Below are 23616 nucleotides of genomic sequence, written 5' to 3' on the forward strand. Positions count from 1 at the left end.
GAAACAGATGCACAATGGATAAAAATGCAGAAAACGATGCGTTTTGTCTGATATGACAAGAAGTCAAGTTGTCAACAGATAAGAGCAGAGCAGGTTGAGCAGTTAAAAGGCTGATCAGCGTTCATACCTGCTCTATGGAAAGGGTAGTAATCCAGAGTGATGGAGTTGAAGGACAGCTGCATTGCCCCGCCAGTTATCCTCTTATTGTTAACTGCCCAACAGAGGAGAAAACAATGAAAATATAGCAGATACTTGTTCATATCAGAACTCAGCTGGAACCAAAGTAACCAAGAAAGATTTCAGACTTTAAGACCCGATTCAATAAAATTATATAATATAGATAATAGAAAATTAAGATTAAAATTGTATTGCGGAGGATTTCTTAATTCAAATCATTGTATAACAGGAGCAGAAAAAAATGGCGCGAGGGGCTTGTAAACTAGCAGGAAAGCATGGAGACGGAGAGCTCTCAGCAACGGGCAGGTTGCTCTGAACACTTTGAAAATAGCTCCAAGTAGTGGGACTTTGAGGAAACCAACACGACATAAGAGAATCTGTACAGAGATGTGGAAGTTTGGCAAAAGCTTTAGAGCTTTAGAGGTCATGTGGTCAAAAAACTAGGCTTTGCACAAACAAGCTCACACAAATGCAGTCTTGGTAACAATAATGGGTGGAAGCACTGATTCACGGGCTGTGATTCACAAGCCTCTCAAATTTAATGGCTGATTTCTTAAACAAAACATCAACCAAACTCTGCTGGTATAAAACCTCGAATATCTGCCGTTAAATAAGTATTTAACATATGATTGCTGGGTCTTAAAATTAATAAAGACTCATCCATCTGAATAAAAAATGCTAAATAAACTTTTGAAGAACTACTTTTTATTTATTGCAGTGCTTAAACACAAACTTTGTATAGATCAAGGTGACATTGCATCACAACTTGCTACCTTTGTCTGTAGTGTGGATGTCATCACAGATGTGCAGGTCCAGGTGTGTTATCTGGAGGTGGTGTGATGTCTCACACACATCGTAGGCACTGAACAACTTGGCCATGGTTGCACTCTGATCAGCAGCCATGGGCGTCTGCTGGGTGCGCACCTGCTGGGCTGAAGTGGGCGTCGATGAGACCTGATAAAAAAGTTTCGCTTTTATCATTTTAATGGTCTTCAACTGTTGATTGCAGCTTCTTGGCTTTTCGTACATTTCAAATGCTTTATGTTGAAGTTTTAGTGTCCGTTTCTGCTGGCTGAGCCGATTACACCAATAAAAGCATGAGTCATGCAGTACTCAGGGTCTCCACCAGATGGCATGTCAGACTCATTACAGAAAACATACTGATTATTTCCCTCCACTCCTGCTGGGCTACAAACAGGTTTGAACTGGAGTGGGCAAAGAGTGTCTGTGCATCTGCATGTTTATTTGGTAAGTTGAAGAAAAAAAAAAGAAGCATAAATTAGTTGCAGTGGATTCATAAAATACCCATATAGCAGGGCTGCTCAACTCATATTCACTGCTAATGAGCTGAATGAGGCAACTCCAGGTTTTGGCTGAACGTGCCTGATCCAGAAAATCAGCAGGAGGGTCGCAACCCTGCCATTTGGCACTAGAGTGATGAAGAGGAGGGCCACAACTTTGAGGAGCTCAAGGACAATTTATTAGACCGCAGCTTACACAAACGTAGTGGAATTAGAGCACCAACTACAGGGAGGAAGACATACGATTGCAGAGTTGATAACTTAAGAGTTTAAAGAAGTAAATGGGAGAATGTAAAACATGTTTAAAATGAAAGTTCAACTGTCAAAGAAGCATTAAAAGGCATACCTGATCCTCTGTGGCCATGCTTTTTCTTTGTTGTGCAGACTTCTCCATAGCCTCACTGAGAGACTTTGCATATTGCACCATAGCTTTCAGCTGAGAGTCTGTCAGGACCCACAACAGGTCGTCCAGGATAAGAATGAGCTTGGAAGCCACAACATTGCAATCCTTGATCTGTGTGGAGTAGAGACAGTGTCGTAAACAGAGACTTTGCTGATATAGGTTGTCTGGAAGACACATTTTTATTCAGATTTAACATTTCAGAGCAGTTTTATGCGCTGTATTATTTGACAATCCAAAACTCAAATCTGTGTTAGCGGACAGTAAGTTTTCCAGCCCAAAAATCATATAAAAACCGCCAACCGCCATACAAAAATGCTCAAAAAATGAAACAATTAAATAGCTCTAATTAATAATCATCTGTTTATTATAACTTTCCGCTTTGATTGAAAGTCCAACTTTGAGAATTTTCAATATCATTACATTAAATGATTAAAGTTACATTTTTAGGATAAGCTGAGTAAACTTAAGGCACTCGTTCAACCCAGTTTGCATGGATTGCGCAATATGGCGTGAGGCAGAGCTTAATGCCGCTTCACCTCGCAGCCTACGCTGTAATTGAACAGGAAATATGCAAAATCTAGCAATTTTGATTATAAGAATCATTCAAATGATTAGAACAATACATATATTGCACTTATAAAACAGACTAGTGGACACATGTTAATTTTATAATTAGATACTGTACATCTCAGGATAGCAGCTGAGGATGCGTACAGCTGAGACTCTGCCTCACCTGATCAAACGTCCCTGGATGAAACTTATTTCACTTCAAAAATAAAAACAGCCAAACCAACCCCAAGTTTTAGGCTTCCTGATTTTTTATTTTTAAAGTTACGGATTAACTCTAATAAAGTATTTTACTGACCCGTCTTTTCAGAGTAACTCTGATCTTGGACTGATTGGTGATGAGGCGGATGGGGGCGCTCAACATCTCATGTTCAGCACTCTGGATCGCGTCTGCCTCGATGCGAATCATCTGCCAGCTGATCTCTTTAAAAGTCAGGATCTGGATCAAACAGGGGAGAGGGTGAAATTTAGGTTTAGAGCAAAACAATTAAAAAAAAAAAACACTTCCAAAAACAAGAGGAACCGACTTCTCCCCGCTGAGGATCTTGGATGCGAGTGAAACGCAGGTCACTGGGGTTCCAGCTGGTGTTGACGCTGTAGACCTGCAGCTGGGAGAGCTCGAACGAGGCGTTGAAGGCCTTGGCACTGATCCTGATGACGATGGAGTTGATCGATAGGGACAAACCTTCAACCACCTTCTCAGCAAAGCCATATTCACTGTGTGGGAGACAAACGTCATGCTGGTTAACCTTTATTTGTCTAATGTGAGGTGGACTAGGTTAATAAAATATTGTTTTCCAAAATGAATGGAATTTACTCTGAAACATTTTTGCTAATGCAAAAGTCTAAGGCTTTTTAGAACTAATTTTATGTAAATATGTGCCTATTTTAATATAATTTAGTATAAACTAAATGTATAATTCACTTCATATTGGTTTAGCAAAATAAGGAATACACAGCTGAATGAGTCTGCTAAAAAAGTCAGAAGAACCTGCTTTACTTCCCCTTTTGTTTAGTGTTAGCAATAGACACCATTTAATGTGTTTTTAATGCTCCAATCTGAAAGACTGAAAGAGCCTGAAAGCTCACCTTTGTCCTGATGCTGTTGCTATGGGAGACGGGCCGTTCGGTGGCCTGGGCTCATCACAGGTACTCATCTCCATCACCACTTTGTCTAAAGTCTGAGGAAGAGGAGTCAGATAATTGGTGGTACAAAAAAAAAAAAAAAAACGGCACAAAATGTTGTTCTGTAACTTCCTTTTAGTGGTATACCAAACATTTTAGGAAGTAGTCCCTTTGAAACAAATACTATAGCTTTTACTATTCTTACACTACTACATAACAGCATGAAGTGTGATCGTAGTGTTTTCCGTTTAGCTACTAATGTTCAATAAAACCTACTGCAGGTGCAATCATACATGTTCTTTTGTTCAGTTCAAACTATTTTTTGACTCAGAATTCTTTGTATCAAAATTCCACGTTACTATAACCAGTTCATGGACATATTTATAAAGACAGAACAATATTTAACGGCAGCGGTTCATTGTGTCGCCAACTAGCGTAGGAACCAAACAGAACGTCCCCATCTGGTGCAATTGAGTACAAAGTGGAGTAAATGCAAGTGCTGGGTTTCATTCATTGTGTTGCTGCTGGGAATCACAGCTCTCTGGGGACCAGTCTGCCAGGCGTTCTGTCAACATCACACCTGCGCCCCGCAGGTCCAGGTGGCAGCCGTGGCGTAGACTCGTAGCAAAACAAACCACAAACATCAGGGCTTAGGACCCACAGCTATCTGCAAACACTCCAGTGTCACATGACCTGCATGTGAAGGAATACTTTCATCTCCTCAGTCTGCAGGATTTATTTGTTGAGCGACACGAATAAATTCCATAAAAAGGAATGGAAAAACGGAAATGCAACCTGGCTGAACATTATTTAATGTTTTCTGTTTGTAAAATTCTTGTGAAGAGGAAAACTCAACATGGATTTGAAGACACAGAACCTTACCAAAGAGATTGGGTGAGTCTTCAGTTTTGTCCAAGGTATCTGCCGAGGAAAAAGAAAGGTGGCACTTTTAAAGAAAGCATTTGAGCAATTTCAGTCTTTTGGAGCAACAGAAATTCAGAAAATCCACATAAAGAGATTCCAGAATAAACTCTACAGATACAGTTTTGCTGCAGAAATCCGTTCGCTGTTAATCATCGAGTCTCTTGATTGAAGTGCGAGTCACACGACGCTGTAAATGAGATTTAACGCTTGTGTTCAGCTGCAGGTTTTATGGATGAACATGCTTTTCAAAGCGCATAAATCAGAAGTGCTGGATGACTACAGCTTTAACTGGAACGGATATTTGGCATCGAATTTCCTGTCAGGAGGTGGCGCTAGCTCATGTCTGTTACTTAAATCCATCAGAGCAAATCACTGTTTTACCATTTGTGTATATTTTTTGTTTTCAGGCTAAATCGATTCACAAAGTTGTTACTTAAACTAACAACAAAAAGTTTCAGACATTTTGCAACAAGGAAATAATGAGCAGAAATGAACAAACCAGAAGGAAGTGAGATAAATATCTGCTATCTCACTTTTTCTTAACTGTTCAACAAGTGCAACGGAAATAGAGTCGTACTCGGGCCGTTTAAAGGGTTTTTCCTGAACTCCAAAATAATTTGGTACATAAAGTTGTAAATACAGCACAAATGATGCTTGTACAGCAAAAGGTGCATCATTTAACCTTAGATCAAAGGTTGAAAATAATAAAAAAAAAAAATGAGAATGCAACTATTGGGAAATTCTGTAAATAACCAGAGAATGCAAGAAAAGAAAAGGGTGGAGAAGGAAATGTGGAGGGCGGGAAATAGACTTTGACCTTAAAGAAAGCATTTAAAGACCAGGGTGAGTCTAAGCCTCCTGATGGACATGTCGCTGACCACCAGACCTGAGATGGTGCCAGTGGGAAAAAAAAGACCAAAAAAAATCACGGAGGAACATCTCCCTGGACTTTTTTAAAAAAATACCTTTTACCTACAGAATTGTTTGTAACCGGGCTGCACGGTATGAGGAAAACTCGCGATTTGCGATATTGGTGATCAATATTGCGATGACGATATAACTTGGAATGCATGAACAAATAGCAAAACAACCAGAAACACTTTCCATTTCAGTGCAACAGATTCATTTAAATAGGAGTCAACTTAACTTACATTATACTCCAAATGACCCTCATCTACATAGGAGGCGAGCATCTAACACAAAAGAGCTTGATGTCGCGATAAACTTGCAATTTATTGTGGAGGTCTAGTTTGTAACTAAAAATTAGGTTTCAAAACGGTTTCTGATTCATTTACTCTTCTAAATTAAGCAGTTTATAGACAGCAGGGGTATAAAAACTCATGTCAAGTTTGCTGCCTGTGTCTTTTAGGATCACTTTTAAGATTTTACTTTTGGTTTTTAAATGTTTGAACGGTCTGGCACCTCTGCATCCCTCTGAGCTGTTACATGTGCATCGTCCACGTCGAGTCCTAAGATCTGAAGATCAAATGTTTTAATGGTTCCCAGGACTCGGCTTGTGACTCGGGGAGACAGAGCCTTTTCAGTTGCACCCCCTAAACACTGAAATGGCTCTCCCCTTCTCTGTGAGGTCAGCCAGAACCGTCAGTGATTTTAAGTCACTCATCTTTTAATCAGGCTTTTAACTCCAGTGAACGGATTTAGTGGGTCAGCTTGTTAATTTTATTCTTTTGTTGTTTTATTGCTTTTATTGGTTTATTGCTTTTATTGGTTTATTGCTTTATTGTTTCCTTATTGTATCATATTGTCTTTGATTTTATGTGATTTTATGTTAAGCAGTTTGGTTGCTTCTGCTTAAATAAGTGCTATACAAATAATACATTGATTGATTGAAATTCATTCAGATGACCTCACCCTGATGGCAGCCTTGTTGCAGAAAACCCGGTTAATGGCCAGCCAGGTGGGAAGGTCCAGCAGACTCTGGAGGACCTCCTCATCCAGCTCCAGGTTGGTGAGTTGGCCCTCTCCTTTCAACGTGCTCAGGTTGATCTTGTCCGGGGACAGGTTTTTTGCAAACCTACAATTCAAAGAGAACAGAACACAGTATTTATATTTATAGACACGGAGGAATGATGTTCTGAGAAAACAAAACTACATTTTCAAAAAGCCATCATTTCAAACATGTTAGAAAAAAATAAATTCAAAACAAAATCATGGTTTCAGGATAGAAAATTCAAAAACTTCAAGAAACAAGAACAAATATTTTATTCCAAAATAGTTTTTGACTAAATACATTTTAGTTAACATATGGGGGATTTAGGAGAAAAACAAACTGGTGTGACGTGTGTGTACATAACTAATTCAGAATGGCTTTAAAGATTGTGCTCAAATCTGATTCTGGATTAGGATAAAGTGTTAAAGATTTAGGTGTGAGTCAATATTGACGTGAATAACCTCGGTCTCAAAGTACCTTGTACTTATGCTGTTGGTCTATTTGCTTTTTCTCAGCACAGAGGCCTTTTCCTTTAAACCTTATGCCAAAGCCGACTAAAAGTTACTATTTAACAGAAAGCCTCGAAATTAAATAGCTTATTGACCCATGAATCTCAGTGGGCAAGTATAATGGAGTCTCTCATGAAAACGGGCTCAGATTTTCCAGAAACCCATAACACAGACTGTGCACATTCTCAATCTTTGTCTAGTGTTTGACTTCCTGTTTGACTGCCAGAGAATGACGTAGAAACAATTCATTAGTCTACGTATTTACCAAATAAAAGAACTAAGATATCCATGACATTAATAAAGGGTTGATTCACTCCCTATTATAACAGTCGGCCCAAGGGCTTAAACGTCATCATTTTGTTATACCTTGGTCCGGGTGAATACTCGATTCTGATTGGCTGCTGGGTGTGCGTTAAAAAGTGATAACCGCACGTCCCAAAAAGAATTTCCGGTCACCTATCTAAAATCTTCTGTATCACTCTGCCGGCTTCTTTAAAACAACCTTTAGCTTCATCATCTGGACAAAAACAACCGGTGGGAGGTGAACTGAGAGGTGAGAGGTGAACTTTCTCTCTGAACTGATTTATCGGGACGATCAGCATATTTATATATGTACATTATTTTATATCGCCGAATCTTGACTGCAGCCGTGGTGCGGCGCCTTGTCACGTTACTATGACAAGGCGCTGCACCACGTAACAAATAGTCCGCTTTTCGTTAAAAAAAAACAATCCAAATCGGGGGGAAAGAATCAAGAATTAATCACTAAAAACTGGTTAATATTTATTTCTTTTGTAAGTGACCATGGTATAAGCGGGTTAATGGCCTTCGAAGAGTGCAGTATCACTTTTTAACGCACTTCTCGGAAGCAAGTGCTTTAAAAAGTCATATTGCACACTTCGTCATTAACCCTTACTTGTACAACCAAAAAAACATGTCTGCCCGTGATTTTAACTGTTATAATATAACGAAAAGGTGTTTTGTTTTTGTTATTCTGCTTGACGCTTAAGAAATTCAGATGAAAATCTTTATTTTGCCACCAACAACCGGTTGCCCTTTAGCAGTGTCTTTTACCGCTAACTACCTCTAGAGGGCAATGTAGATATGTGTATCAGTATTTGCTACTGACAGGAACACAGAAGAACCACTGTGCAAAACAAACATGGATAATCTGAATGTTCTCCTCCCAAACGTCATGATATTTTCCTTATTGGTATCAAGATTTTTTTTTTCTTGAGCGGACAGAAATTCATCAAACTGGGTTACAGAGCAATGGAAGTACAGTACTGCTGAAAGCACCATCATTCAGACACTGGCTCCAACAGCAGAAGGTAAAGATCACCGTAAAAGAAAAAAAAATCAGACTATGAATGATGTCATGAACCAGACATGGAGTTTCATTTGCAGATGTGTTTGCCAAAATAAAGAAACCTGATCTCTCAACATCATTGGTGTCTTCCATGGATTGTAAATGAGATACAGTCAATGCTTCCATGTAGTGAAGAGGCTACAAACTTGACGATGGCTTTTCCACACATGACAGGAGCGTCTAGCTCAGGGGTGTCAAACATACGGCCCGTGGGCCGTATCCGGCCCGCCAGGTGATTTAGTCCGGCCCACACATGAAGAGTAAAAATCATAAGGATGTTTAAAAAAGAAAGCAAGTTTCTAGTCCTGTGTCAAGTTATGATTTTTTTTAAAATAACCGAAATGCGCAATTCCACCACTAAGGGGAGCAAAGGAAAAGCTTAACAGATGAAACAACATAACTCTGCATGTGCCAAAAACGAGACCTAACAGCTCTGTGTCTGGGTAGGCAGTAGTTTGGTTCCCTGTGAGCCTGACCACTGAAGGATGATCAGTAGTGACACCCTAATGACCAAAATGTTGTCAAAAAGAAAAGAAAGGTTGAAGTGAAGTCCTGAGATTTCCAGAAAAATGGAAAGCGTTTTATTTGTTCACGGAGCTGAATGCAAACCTGCAAGCTTGGTATGTCATCAAGAGGTTCTCCAAGAATATAACATTCAGCACCACTATGAAACTCTCCACAAAGAAAAGTTTCACCAATTGCAGTTAAGAAAAAAAATGATTTAGCAACTATTAGCTGGACCGATAAATAAAATCTGGATTTACTGCAGCCGTGACATCAGTGATGGAGCAGTGAAAGCTAGCTACCTTATTGCTGCTATTACTGATGGTGAAATTATTGAAAAATGCTCAAGGCTGCAGAAGTCTTGTGCCCCAAAAAGCAGTCGACCTTAAACATGAGTCTGTCAGGAATTATGATCAGATCCAACATCTCTGAGGAAACATGGGCAGCTATATGAAGGAATCCAGTCATTTATTGTATTTTCAGTCACTATTGATGAAAGCACCAACATCACAGATATGTACAGCTGTGCATATTTATTAAAGGTGATGAAGAGACGTCACAGTGGAGTTTCTGGAGTTCATCGACACAACAGCTGATGACATAGTCAGCTGTCTAGTTACTGTGCTGGACAATGTTGGAGTGAACTGGTCACATGAAGTAATTTTGGTCACTGATGGCGCTTCCATCAAAGGTCAGGAAAAGATTCTTATAATAGTGAATAATAATAATAATGGACATTTCATTGTATTTTGCACACTTGAATGACAGTAAATGTGTTTCTGCACAGGATTTGAATCCTGATATTAATGGTCTGGTGAAGTTTCAGGAGAGAAAGGAGGTTAACTCCAAACTCTTATGTTCACAAATGTTTGCAAGTTTAATTTAGTGTAATTTTGTCATCGTTTGGACGTTTACATTTCAGGAAGATGTTTCATTTTTTTCTGTAGCCCCTCTTGAATTTATTATCAGGATTGCTTCAGTGATTTAAAATATTCAGTCTGTATAAAATTGAATAAACCAATATTTTGTAAAGTGAAATTAATTTTATTTAAGATCCATTTGCCTCTGTGAATGAATGTGTAATAAGAAATGATAAGGCTACCATGTTGGTTGAGGCATGTTTTCCAATTGGGTAAAAAAACAAGAATAAAGCTTTATTTTGCCTTTACGCTACTGGTCCGGCCCACTTAAGATCAGACGGGTTGAATGTGGCCCCCGAACCAAAATTAGTTTGACACCCCTGGTCTAGCTTTAAGAACTAAAGCATTGAGCATCGAATTTGAGGCACTGGGCGCAAATTTGACACGCGTGGGAAAAGTGGGCAGCAGACACGAATTTGACACGTGAATTGCATTTGGTGTGAAAGCAGCATTACGCCAGGCATGGCGGATTTGTTCAGAGGCGTTGTGAGTTTTAGTCGTTTTCTTCTTTATTGTGCCTTTTTTGGCTCCTGCTGCTTAAACTCAGGAAAATATACAGAGTGTATATTTACGATGCAAAAAAGGTAAAAACTTCCTCATGTGACTCATTCATTCCAATTGAGATATTTCCAAAGCCTTTTTCGGGCTGTTATGATTGTCAGCAGTTTAAAGCTGAGGCTTTGTTGGTAACATGTTAAAAAAAAAATCCAAAAGAGTGATGAGATACATTTATACATTTCCTTTAGAGCAGTGAGTTGGGCAAAAAAATGGTTTGGAATCAAAGAGTGTGGTACGGTTGGAACATTTTCCATTCAGTAATGTGGGTTTGACTTGCTTCCATAAAACAAACCATCGAGCAGAAACTCGGTGAATGACCCGGCTCAAGTTACTTTCGCATTTAAGGACACTTTTAACTGGAAAATCCCAGAGATGCTTCCTGGAGTGTCCAGTTTCTGCAGCATCGCTTTACAAGCAGCACAATGTGCATCAGCATTAACTTTGGGACTTTGATCAACAAAAAAACCCATTAGCTTATTTAGTTTGTTTGACTGCAAATGTAATTTAGATCATTTACCACCAGTATGATCCTAAAAGAAAAGGTATTGTCTGATTTATTTTTTTCCCCAAATCAACTTATAATATATTGGCCGGTGTAACCTATAACTTGGTGTGCTAAAAACTCTAAACAACTTTTTTTATTTATATAAAATTATAAAAGGTGCCCTAAGATTCCCACCTATATTTGATATTGTGGGAACTACCAGACTGTAAGGACAAAGTTTTCTTCTAGATCACAAGCTGCATTTAAAGACAAAAAAACTGACAATCAATGAATCAATTGAAACCAGAAATGATGTAAGTATTTATAGGAAAGAAAAACCTTACAGCTAGTGTAAAGTATGAATGTGGATTATGAAGTTACTCAGTAACCGGATATTGGTCAGAGACACAATAGATTAGTGTTCCTACAGCCTCAGTCTTTTATTGTTGAGACGATATCAGGAGACAAGAAAGTAGGCCGTGTGCGTAACTATAGTCTAAAAGAACCTGTCCTTTTAGTTTGGCTTGTTTTGTTGTCAGAATATTTCAGTACAGATTACTTCTGTCAAAATGACATCGCTTTCCTCTCATTCTTGGCAGCAAAAGAATCATTTACAATTCGAGATTCCCATAAATTATTCAGCAGCAGAGGTATGAACACTGCCTCAACACAGCAGAACAAGGCAAAAAAAACACACTTAATCAAGCAAAACACAAATACAAGCAAGCATGCAGTGGTTCAGGAGCATGCTCAGTTAGCACCCTGAGCGATGGTGCAAGTGCCTCTTAGCCTTGTGACCAGTGAAATATTAATTCCTGCTGCTGATCAAGTATCAGCCAGCAGGGCAGCTTCTTTGGCTTGCTCTCTGGTGCCTTATCTGGCCTGCTCTCCTCTCCTTTTACCTTACTCCAATAAAACTCTTAAGAGTGTTCAAAAATCTAGGTTTTTAGACTGTGAAAGCCAAATCACCCCGTTTGGAAGAAAAATCCACCGTCATCACAGACCATAGCATTGAGAGGGACAGGATTAGTAGGGTGTCAGGTTTACACTGGACGATTGTTTTCCCTGTGCTCCCAATATGGCTTCAGCCATCATTCCCGTTAGCTGAACTGAGCTCACTATACCAAATCCAGTTCAATAAAGAGATTAAAGCAAACTGCTGGAAATAATGGGGGTCTGCCCACTTTCCATGTAAAATATTAATATTATTAACATTAAAACTTAAGCCAGTAATTGACTAATTTAAAGCTCAAACATCGGCTGCAAAGTCGCTAAGTTTAATTACCAGCTATTTGATAAGAATTAGGGCTATTAAAGCCAAGTTTAAAAAAAACAAATAATCTAGAATATTAAGAATTTTAATATTTTGGCAGTCTTGTTGTTGCAGCTGTTTGTGTTGATAAGCATTCTTCAACCTCCTCTTTACATTTACATATCACCATCTAACCTTTTATCTGACCAGATTCTTCCAAATAAAATTACAACTACATCCATCTGCTATGGACTTTGGGAGGAAGGCTATCAAGAAAACTGAAGTAATTTTCCTTAACCTCCAAAAAACTATATAGTGCACAAGAAATGGCAAATATGATGTCACCCATTTGCCAACTTATCGGCGGACTTACTAGTCCGCCATTTTTTTTCCAAATGAAATTGTCCAAACGCAATGGATTGTGGTCCATGTTCTCCAATCTAGTCAGCATCAATCATTGACAGTATATGAGAACTGGACTGAGTGACCTCCGCCACCTGACGTCCAAACAGGAAATACCCGCTCGCTCCAAGAAGTGAAATTCCTATAGACTTCTATAGAGAAGTAAACAGCGATTAATCAGTCATTCTATTTGTCAGAATAACCATTCTTGCTGTTCTAACTTCTTGTAACATCTTCTTGATAATCCCAATTTTTTTCATTATATTTTTTCTGCAGTGCAAGTTATTAAAGTTATAAACTGGTCAATCAGATGTCTCAATAAAATCTAGCCGCCACACCAAACATTTGAAACGTTTAACAGATTTTGTGTAGCACAGTTTCAAATGGTAGTGGTGTGGACTTCCAACAACCTCACTCCTGATTGGCCAGAGTGGCTGCCATAAAAACGTCTACTCAGACAGACTAGGATCAATCACCGCTTACCAACTACGTCTGGCTCCAACATGGTGGCATACATATTGCAAAAATAAATGGTGACTGAATCCACTGCATTTCATTGAAGCTGGAAGTAAGCCACATTCTATGGGTGATGTCATACACAGACAATGGCATTGATGAACACAACAGAAACTTCTGAGACATTTTCCAGTGCGCTGGATTTTGAAATAACATATATATATATGTATATATATATATATATACATATATATACACACACACACCGGGGAGTAGTGAGTGAATTCAGACACACTAGATAACTCTGCAGGTTTTGAAAAACTGGATTTGAGTGAGAATGTGGCACATGATTTAAGACAAACATTTTTCAGATGGTTTAGACCATAGCCAGGCCAGTCAGTCAAGACAAACAAGGACATGCATTCAAATTCCAAGAGCGACAAGACTTGCTGTTTTAAATGTTTTATGCAGTGTGTTTAAAAGAAAAAAAATGCAATAAAACCGCTAAAATTGAACATTGACTTCAGCTCCCTGAACTATGAGCTCATGTCTTTGGGTTTGGTCGGCTGAGACAGATTTTCTCCGTGCTCTGATGATGCGTTTGAGGCAGAGCCGGGTGACATGGATGCTAGTAAGGGATTAACCTGGAAGAAAATGGCCCGAGAGACTCGAGCGAACGGCCAACCTTAAAAAGCAAAGTGGAGAATGTGAAACAAACGGAGAAATGCAAGAAACAATATACATGTACAAGTCTTTTTTTGTTTTGTTACAAAGAGTAATTTTAAGAGGACAAAATAATGAGATGTCAACACACTTTACAACAATACACCAGGAAAAAAAAGATGATATATCATTTGTACTATGTTTTTAACGTATTCTATAGCCTGTACAGTAATAAATGTTTTGGCAGATCCAACCTTACGAATAAAAATCCTGTAGTCTCAACAATAAGGTCTGCATATTATGGGCTGTTCTATTTAACAGGAACGTTTTTTTTCTTTTTTCTTTTACCTTCCTACTAAATTTGGACTATTTCATATAAAATACACAATAGTTTTTTATTTTCTTTATTTTTTGTCGTTTACTTTGTACAGGCAGCCTTTCTATCAAACACTAAAGAAAATTACTTGATCAACTGTCAGTTTTTTTAAATGTATTTTTAATGTAGTCTTTTTGAAAGGAGATTAAAAATACTAGAAAGCATGTCTCTATGTAAAATTTGTTATTGTAAAAACATTAGAAAAAAAGGCAGAACGATGTGTCTGTTCTGATTGGAATATAGAGTAAAACGTTTAACACAAGTCATTTTTCTTCAATAAAAAACTTTCCAATAAGGTTTAAAAACCAATGAATAACATAAACTAGGATTAAATATTTTTGTGGGGGGAAAAGAAAAACAAATGTGTGCAAACATCCCATTCCCAACAGGTTAGTGTCCCCTAAACCAGTGTTTTTCAACCAGTGTGCCGCGGCACACTAGTGTGCCGTGGGAGATGGTCAAGTGTGCCGTGGAGAAATTGCCCTCATTAATCATTCACTGATCTAAAAACATTTCCCATCTCCAGGATATCAGCTCTTTGTTCATCCAAACAGGCCCTGATAAAACACTGAGTAGTTAGGAATATGAAAGATCTTAAAATTACTTTTTCTTTGTGTTTATTTAATTCTATTAAAGACATTTTGATAAGAATGATGTTACCGCGATTTACCTGCAGCTATGACAGTTTGCGGAAAAGTCCCGTCCCTTTAACTGTCTCCACCAATCATTCTTGAAGGCTTAATCACATGTCATCAGTCTGACCAATCAGAAGTGCTTAAAGTCTTCACTTCCTTGTTCTTAATTCTGCTGATAAAGTCGCTCAGTTCTAACAGAAATACCAGCTAAAGCTCGTCTTTAGCAGTGTAGCTTTCCACAGAGTCCGGTGTCAGACCGTGAAACAAGTGGACAATACAATAAATCTCAGAGACGCCAGTCTTTCTGCAAGTTTTCGGCACTTTTCACACTACATCTCCCATGATGCATTGGCTTAAAGAGCCAGTGTCCCAGCGCACAATGAGTTGTCCTTGCGAAACGCCTTGAAACCCCAACAAACAAACAGTTTCTAAATTTTTATAATTTAACTTTCATTTCATCTCTTAGAAAAAACAGCCGCAACTTCCTGCTTTTCCGGCCACAATTATCACAAAAATACACGTGAGATTGCGGGCGGGCGGGGGGGGCTGTCGATCAATACAGACCATGAATTTCTGCTTTTTTTTTTTTTTTTTGGATGCTGGTGTGCCGCGGGATTTTTGTCAAGGTTAAAGTGTGCCGTGGCTCAAAAAAAGGTTGAAAAACACTGCCCTAAACAATTAAAAAACAAAGGTTAAAAAGGGAAAATTTGTACAAACTGAACAATAATTGTCAATATTTTTGGATGAATCTGGTGACAAAGTTGCCAGCTTTTCTATAATTTTAATCAAACCTTTTTCAATACTTGAATTCCAACAACATATTAAAAAAGAACAAAGTCCTGAACACCAATAGTCTGCAGTAAAATGTTTGATTTTGTGCAGGTGGGGGTAAATAGATTCAAAATAAAAAGGCAGAACAATAAAACCCAAATTATTTAACAGCAAAGACTGCTGAAGAATCCCAGATACATTTCACTCTGTCGCAAAACAACACAACACAAAGCCCCTTCACAGACACCCACCACACAGCACTAAGTCATGACTCATGCTATATTAGGCGTCCCACCAGCAGCGAGCGCCAACACCAAGAAGCAGCGCAGCGTTCATCAGTGTGGTGCATCATCCAGCTGCTGCAGAATGTGAGCAGATGATGAAAAACAGAGGGAGCCATTTTCCAAGCTCCAATGAATGAGAAACGGTGAAAAAGCAGCAGCAGTTCACGAAGACGACACGTCACCATGGCAGCTGACGCTTGAAAAATAGAGTGCTCAGATTACAACAATGATTGACAGATCCTTGAAGGATCAACCTATGGAATCATAAACTAATAAAAGGATGATAAGACATCTGGTTCATCATTGAAACTAAAGGAGAGGAAAGTCATGCGGGATGGAGTGGTTCAAACTTTAAAATTAAAGGGTCTCGCATACCACCACCCTGATTACAACCTTAATCTACCAGGTCATGAACTCTTTAGGCAATGATAGCATTCCCTTTAATACCAAGTCATTTGGTGAAAGCTTGTCTCTAACCTGATTTGTCTAAACACCCACTGAATTTACTGCATTCCTCTGTAGCAATGGGTGGGAATTATGTGGTTCCACCATAGAAATCAGGGTTAGAAAGATGCAGTGTTAAGCACCAGGTTCCTGCAATGCAATTTTAGCCATTCATTGCTTTAGTTCTGATTTAGTTCTAATTTATATTCATTTTATCCATTTACAAAAGGAAATTTATTTACCATTTCTTTCCTGATTTTAAATGTCATCAGTGTTTGCTTTTTTTTAAAGAACCAGTTACAGTCAATGTTAATTTGATTCAAGCTCATTTAAAGAGTAATTCTGGAACGATGCACATTAAAAATCTCAATTTAAAACCCAAATCAGAGCTATGAACATCTGTTTTTAAATAGTTAACCAAATCTCCACTAATAAATAAGTTAGGCCATTACACATAGAGAGGCTGGAGTCAAAAGGGAGACATTTCCAATTGTCTCCTATGCTAAAACACCAAAAGTCCCACCGTTGCGTTTAAAAGAGACAGGCGGTTGGTTGTCGCTTGCTTGCAGATAGATTGCTAATGGGTGCAAACAGTTTTATTTTGGTATAAAATGTGCAGCATGGCACACAGTTTTCTTACGTCATCGTGTACCGTCTGTCCGGCTACAATTTAGCCCCTTCTTCTATGGTCAAAGGAAAGAATTGTTGACGACGCCATGTTCATGTTCTTACCGCCCTTTCCACCATTCCCTGAGATGGTTCTGATTGAAGACTCTTCCAACTCTTCTATTAAGAGGAAGATTTTCTTCTCCACTGTTGCTTTTTGTTTATTTGGAATGGACACCAGACACCTTTAAGGTAATCTATTAGTTATTTATATAGGTCATTATCCTAGAATTGAGGTTTTATTTGAATCATCTCAACTGAGTATGACAATCATAATTTTTTCTCTGTTTTTACGTAGTCTTTACACCGTCAGTTGAAACCTGGTGCACTAGAAAATAAACTGAATTAAATTAAAATAGCTTTGGATCAGTCGTAAAATCAATATGCATCAGTGGCTACAAGAAACATTGACAGTCCTGTGAACCTTTGCACCACAGTCTACAGTCCCCACAACTGTTGATTTGCCGTGTTCCATGTCTGCTTCCATCACAAACACCATCTAATCTGCAGTTCTCTATTCTCTGAAAAGTGGACATTTTCCATCCCTGAGGTCACGAAGCAATTTCCCAACAAACATCTACAGCTTTGATGCTTACGGTGAAACAATCTGCTCTAAATTACATTAAATTACAGTAAATGAAAATTTCCAGTAATTGAGCAGAACTGTTTACTGACAGTAAAGGTCACTGTACTTCAGTGTTACTGATAACTACTAACTTCGGTTTGTCACTTGACCCAACTGCAGCAAACAGTTTACTGACCACTGAACAGTTATGTTATCGAAATAACATTTATGATAATACAACAAAAACATCTAGCTTATTATTTTAACAGATAGAAAATATTCTGAATTGTTAGAACTTTTCACCTTTTTTTTTTTTTTTTTTTTAGGTATGGGCTGATAGACATAATTTTATCCGTCCAATACCGATAACCGATACCCGCAATTTGCCGATACAGATACTTGGTCGTGTCTACAGTGACACAAATTTAGATTTTCTTTTGTTCCTATATTAGAAATGACCAACAGCAAAGGATCTCATAGGAGCAACTATCACTTTTAGGGCTGCACGATATGAGGAAAACTCGCGATATGCGATATTGGTGATTAATATTGCGATAACGATATAATTTGCGGTATATAAACAAACAGCAAAACAACCAAAAACATAATTTCCATTTCACTGCAAAAGTTTAAAAAATATACTCCAAATGACCCTTGTCGACGTAGGAGGCAAACATCAAACATAAAAGGGCTCATCTGATTGATCAACAACGTAAACGGGTCCCTTCCAATTGGTTAAATGCATAAAGGGATTTATTTCATTTTTTCAATATTTCAAGCTGCCATGAGTTTGTTTTAGCACATTTAAGGTAATCATTTATTGCGATTTTTGACATCTTTTGCGGTATGCATATTGCATAGCTTGATGTTGCGATAACGATAAATTTGCGGTATATTGTGCAGGCCTAATCACTTTTAAACTTTCATGTAAATATATCTGAAAGCATTGAGACCATTTATTGAATATTGGACGTAACTGTGAACTACAACTTCCCCATTGCCTGGAATCTATAAGGAACAACATGTATCCCTGTCAAAAATCTCTGACTCACTGAATCACTATGATTCAATTAGGAACAAGTACACATTTCAAAAATAAAGTGTTTCTGAAAAGAGTCAGAAGAACATCTGTAGATTTTTTTAACAATGGGCCGACCCCCATCCCTACTTTTTTGATACAAGCAGGCTTTAAAACATAGAGTCCGAAATTACAAGAATTAAAAAAGCTAAACTGATTATGATGGATGTTAGGCTGTAACAAGTATCCAAATACTTTGCTATCTATTCCAAAAACAGAGTATGAATATTTGTGACCTTCGGGATCACTGATTTGCAATATATATATAAATATAGTACAGAAAAAATGAACGTAAGACAACAGAAAAACTTTTGACTGTGACGTTGTTTAAAGTGATCAATATTATGTCAAAATCATTGTGTTTTTATCTGTTATGTTTTATTGATTCCGATTTTCTCTTTTAAATAAAAGTAAAAATTATGGATTTTCAACGACCTATTGTTTTTATTTTCGAACATTTAAATATTGAATAGTAAGAATCTGTGAATTGCTGATCTTGATTTTTCAATCGGATCACAGCCTAGTTACGATCCAGAGCCTTGATGGGTTTGCACTTGAATTTCAAAGTGCTCCAATCATTTTCAGAATGCAGAAAAATGTTTAGTTTCACAAAATGATATAATAGAAGGATTTATAGTTAATGAAACCATCAGTTTACTGGTTTTATGCCCAACATTTGGTTTCTATTAGTGCATGGCTGCCTGGAACTGAGCCAGAGAGCTCTCCATCCTCAAAGTCCAATGTAACACAAACGCACACACAGTTTGTGTCGACTCGTCCTCGGAGAATAACCTTAATTAGATCCTCTTTGAAACACTTTATTGACCGTTGTCCATTTGCATGTTGCCATTTAAAATATTCTGAAACTGATACTGCTAAGATTTCCTCTAGTAGCTTACACTGTTAGGAGTCCCTCTAAAGAGCTTTAACATGCTACACACGCTTCAGGGCACTAGTGTTGACCAAAGGGGAAAGAGTTGTTGCCGACTTTGAGGTCGGTCAAGTGTAAGGACGCAGCCTGCAGCAGCGTCTTGCTAACAATCCCGCCATGGTTACAAACAGCTTTGGACAGACGCGTGTCCTCTGCAGCACAAAGGCCTGGAGGTTGAGCTGATGTTGACACCCAAAACAGGATCTGTAGCCGGGTAAGCACATCTTACGGCACGTATAAATAAGGTGCATCTATTTCTGGGCGGTGCTGAATCAGCACGATGATGTCAAAGAACAGAATCCCTCAGACAATGAGGTGTGTGCTATGTGAGTAAATGAGCCAACGTCACTGACACCCAGCACTTCTACCATGACATCACTGACAGAAAAGCGCAGGATTGGCCGTCTGTGTTATTCATAGACTGACAGATCAGCTTCGCACAAGCATCATGACAAAGCCAAAGACAATCAGCACTTTTTGCTCTCCTGTCTTTGCCGTTGAGAATTTTGCCAAGGGCAAACGGACAAACACTACAACAGCTGCAGGACGCCATCACACAAACTGCAGTTTACTAAAGCATTTGGAGAGAAATTGGCATCAAATAAAGCAATGTGTGTTTTGTTTAACACAAGCAAACATTTATTAATTCTAAAAGACTGGATCAGATGAGCGACATTCTGATTTTATTCTTGAGGTCCCACTCCAATCATTATTTGATCTATTGTATAAGCGTTCCCAGTCGTCTCTTATTTATGACTATATTGTTTTTAGCTAAAATAAAATAAACTGGAGTTTTCTAGGACATCGTTTCTACAGAGTGTTTCTGCAGGTTTATTAGAAATTTGCCTCAGCATTGTTCACCGTACTGTTGGCGCCCCCATTTCCCATCATCCATCTGTTAACACGTTCTCCTGATGGCTTACAGCCCCTCACAACCTCAACCTAACATTACCGGTTCAACAAAAAACAACGAGCAATATGGGAGCTGTCCAGCCTTACAGTTTTGAGCCAGATGCCTGCTCAGACGAGAAAAGCGAAGTCGTACATGGATCTTTTTGTCTACAAGAGGATGCATCAGAAAGGAACGGAGAAAGGAGCCTGTGGACCGCACAGCTTCACTACAATCTTTTTTAATTGTATTGTTTTGTATGTTCCTGATTCACAGCAATTTCAATAAAGAAATACTCAAAGCGAGTCTTTAAACCTGTTTTTATCTGTGACATGAGTGACTAAATCTAAGTTAAATATAAGTACATTTAACTGAGTTTCCCTTTGAGTACTCAAAGTGAAACTTTCAGTAATAAGATTAAAAATTTCTGAATTTAAAAACAGCAAGACTTTTTCTTTTCTCTCTGACTATTTAAAGAAAAACCAATGCTTTAATGGAAAACATCTCTTTAAATTCCTTTAAGGCTATTGCTAGTTGTGTATAAACACAACCATCAATTTGACAACTGCTTTAAATAGTTTTCTCTCTTTTGCATCCAAATTTTGTTACCATTTCTATTTAAGGTTTATTTAAAATCATCAACATTATAAATTGGTGTTTGTTTTGTAACAAAATGTCAAATAATTTTGAAAAGTTTTATTTTGTTTCTATGTGCAATTTGTTTTACAACTAAGATTTTATTTTAATGTTCATTGCCATTCAAAGTTTAATGTATTTTTCTAATACAATTGTTGTATTACTTTGATCATAAACAAAAAAGCTTTAAACAAAGATCAAACAATTCATGCGTCTTTAAAACCGTTTAAATGAATGTTTGTACTAATTTATCACATAATTTTCCTGCATACACAACAGTAAATAGACCTGCAGGTAAGTTATGTCAACAACCACGGATTCAAATATCTAACAAGGTTCCCTTTTTGTGTGTGTGTGTGTGTGTGTGTGTGTGTGTTTTAAATTAAGTTATTTCTTTATAAGTCACTACAGACTGGGTTAATGTTTGCCTGCAGGGAAAGCTGAGATTGTTGTTTTGCAGCGTGACTGGCCCAACCTGTCTCATCAAGTATCCAGGGATTAGCCGTCACCGGCTAACCCACATGCTAACATGTTAGCTAGTTAATGAGGCTGACAACACAAAACCCGCCGCGGACACCAACAGTCAGCAAGAGTCCACTCTTAAAAAAATAAAAATAAAAACCTCGGCTCTTCTCCCACATCTGTTTACGGAAAAAAATAAACGTCACACATTTCCATAACAAAAAAAGGAAAAATATCAACCTGACAGTTGAATCTCCCAGTTTTTAGCTGAACTCTGGTCGCTAACGTCCTGACTAACCTGGAGAGATGCTTCAGGATCTGCTTCTTGATAAGTCCAGCCATGGTCAAGATAATCCGATAACACTAGAGCTGCCGCCTCCGGGTGTAAACTAGCCTAATAATGCTAGCTTCTCCTCCTCGACCTATAAAATAAAAGCAGCTCCAATTCTCATCGCCGTGGCAGGGATGTCTTTCAGCGGCGTAGCCGCGTTGTCCTCCGTCCAAGAGATGAGAGGGGGCGCGAACGCAACATTTTAAACGTCCGAGGGACAGCTGGTATCCGAGATGAAGCTTATCGAGGAGACCATCTCAGGCAGATATATTGACGAGGCTCCGAAACGGTGAGGAGGATCTCCGCAATATCGCGCACCGTACACCTGGACGGCGCGACGGAGGAGCGGCGTCTGTTGACACGGCGTTTGGGCGGAGACTCGCGGTGCGTTCAAGTGCTGTTCGAAAATTCCCCTACAAGCCTTTCCTCCTTTGCTCTCTTGTGTTGACAAATGTGGTTTTAATCGCTTAAATTTCAACCAATGCTATTTGAAATGAATCAAACAAACGTTGATCTTTTTTTACCAGTATGTTGTTGCACACCTAAAACTTGACAACTCTTTTCTGCCAGTGGCAAACAAGTTTCCACTACTGTTGCTTTTTTTGACAAAAAGGTGCGACAACAGATGCACAAATCTGACACATTTAAAAGAGAAATAAACAGAGTATTTAATAGTATAAAATTGAATGTCAATGAGCATCACTACAATGAAGAAACTTGTACCAAACACAGTTTTCTTACTTTTTGGGCTTTTTTAAAATGGACATGGCTTTAACAATAAACCCATATTTCCCCGTGTGTTTGTGAATTTATTTATCTATAAATGTATTTGTTTGTTCGTTCATCTGTTCATTAATGATTTCATTAATTAATTAATTTATTTTCAAACTCTGTACTGCTTCTGAATTAAATTTAATGTTTACTAAAATAAAAAAGTTAAACTTCAGAAAAAACATCAACTTTTTGTAAATACAACAGCATTAAGTTAGAAAATAATGTAAAAAGAGACTAAATTAAAAGAATAATCTGAGGAAACATTCTAAACCTGCTTAGAAAAGCTGTGAAAGGTAGAATTTGGAATTGATTTATTTCATGCAACAAAAAAAAGATACATGATCAATTTTATTGTTTCTTTAATCTGCTGGCTACAGTCATCTTTGAATTTGCAGTTGTGATTTTTATTGCATACCCAAAAGTACATCCTTGTAAAATGGCATAATGTGCAATAAAGTTTATTTAAAAAAATATAGTCATCTTTGAATGTTCTTTTAGTGACACCTAGTGGTCAGATTGGGTAAAAAGTTTTAGAAAGCAAACTTAACGTACTTTTTTTGGGGGGGGGGGGGGGGTGAAAATATGCAACGTTGCTATGATAAATATAAAAAAATATACCCAAAAAGAAAACATTTTACCAAGAAAAATGTATACACTTGCATGGTTTAGATGTTCTTTTGAATAATACATTTTCATTAATTGAAGCTTTAAAAAAATAACAACAACAGGCTAGAAATGTCCTAATTTAACTCGAGCCCACTCCTCAGCTTCTGCGCATCTAAGTTTTAACTTCTCACATGGGCAACTCTGCAAGCTCTGTGCAATCAGAGGATGCAGCAACTGCCACGTATGAAAGGAGGAGCAAGAGGAGAAAGAGAACCCCTCCCAAAGTTTCATTAGAAATGCAGAACGTCTGTTTCAACGCAAAACCTAAGCTCTATGTTTGTTTTACCGTCATTTTTGACAAAGTTTCAATCAAAATATTCCACAATTTGGCTAAAATAATTGTATTTACAGCTCAATAACTCTTAATTGTCAAATTTTACAATAAAAATCAAATTATCACAAAAAAGGGAAACTGGAAGTTATTATGTGTGTCTTTGTTGCACAGATTGGGGCGCAAAAGTGAAACAAAGGCTCCAAACTTCTGCACAAAACGCTTCTTGTGTCTATGATGATTTTGTTCCATGCAGAGTCTGGATTTGCGCA

The 23616-nt window shown here is 38.0% G+C and overlaps 1 protein-coding gene across 4 annotated transcripts in view; it reads right to left on the bottom strand.

Annotated features, from left to right (window-relative positions):
• The window catches only part of uhrf1bp1l (UHRF1 binding protein 1 like), a 37181-nt gene extending 15172 nt beyond the window's left edge, over positions 1–22009 (bottom strand). For 3 of the 4 annotated variants that reach the window (XM_020714341.2, XM_020714340.2, XM_020714338.2), the window contains exons 1-9: positions 21601–22008; positions 6370–6532; positions 4456–4494; positions 3538–3629; positions 2976–3165; positions 2747–2887; positions 1825–1992; positions 951–1131; positions 128–211 (exon numbers count right to left, since the gene is read on the bottom strand). In XM_020714341.2, the coding sequence (XP_020570000.1) occupies positions 128–211; positions 951–1131; positions 1825–1992; positions 2747–2887; positions 2976–3165; positions 3538–3629; positions 4456–4494; positions 6370–6532; positions 21601–21644 (1102 nt within the window). In that variant the 5' untranslated portion in view covers positions 21645–22008. Of the gene's footprint in view, positions 1–127; positions 212–950; positions 1132–1824; positions 1993–2746; positions 2888–2975; positions 3166–3537; positions 3630–4455; positions 4495–6369; positions 6533–21600 lie in introns of all 4 variants that reach the window. The other variant, XM_020714337.2, reaches the window with a different exon arrangement.
• Positions 22010–23616: the final 1607 nt, after the last annotated feature.

Source organism: Oryzias latipes, chromosome 23 (genome assembly GCF_002234675.1).
Source record: "Oryzias latipes chromosome 23, ASM223467v1".
Lineage (NCBI taxonomy): Eukaryota > Metazoa > Chordata > Actinopteri > Beloniformes > Adrianichthyidae > Oryzias > Oryzias latipes.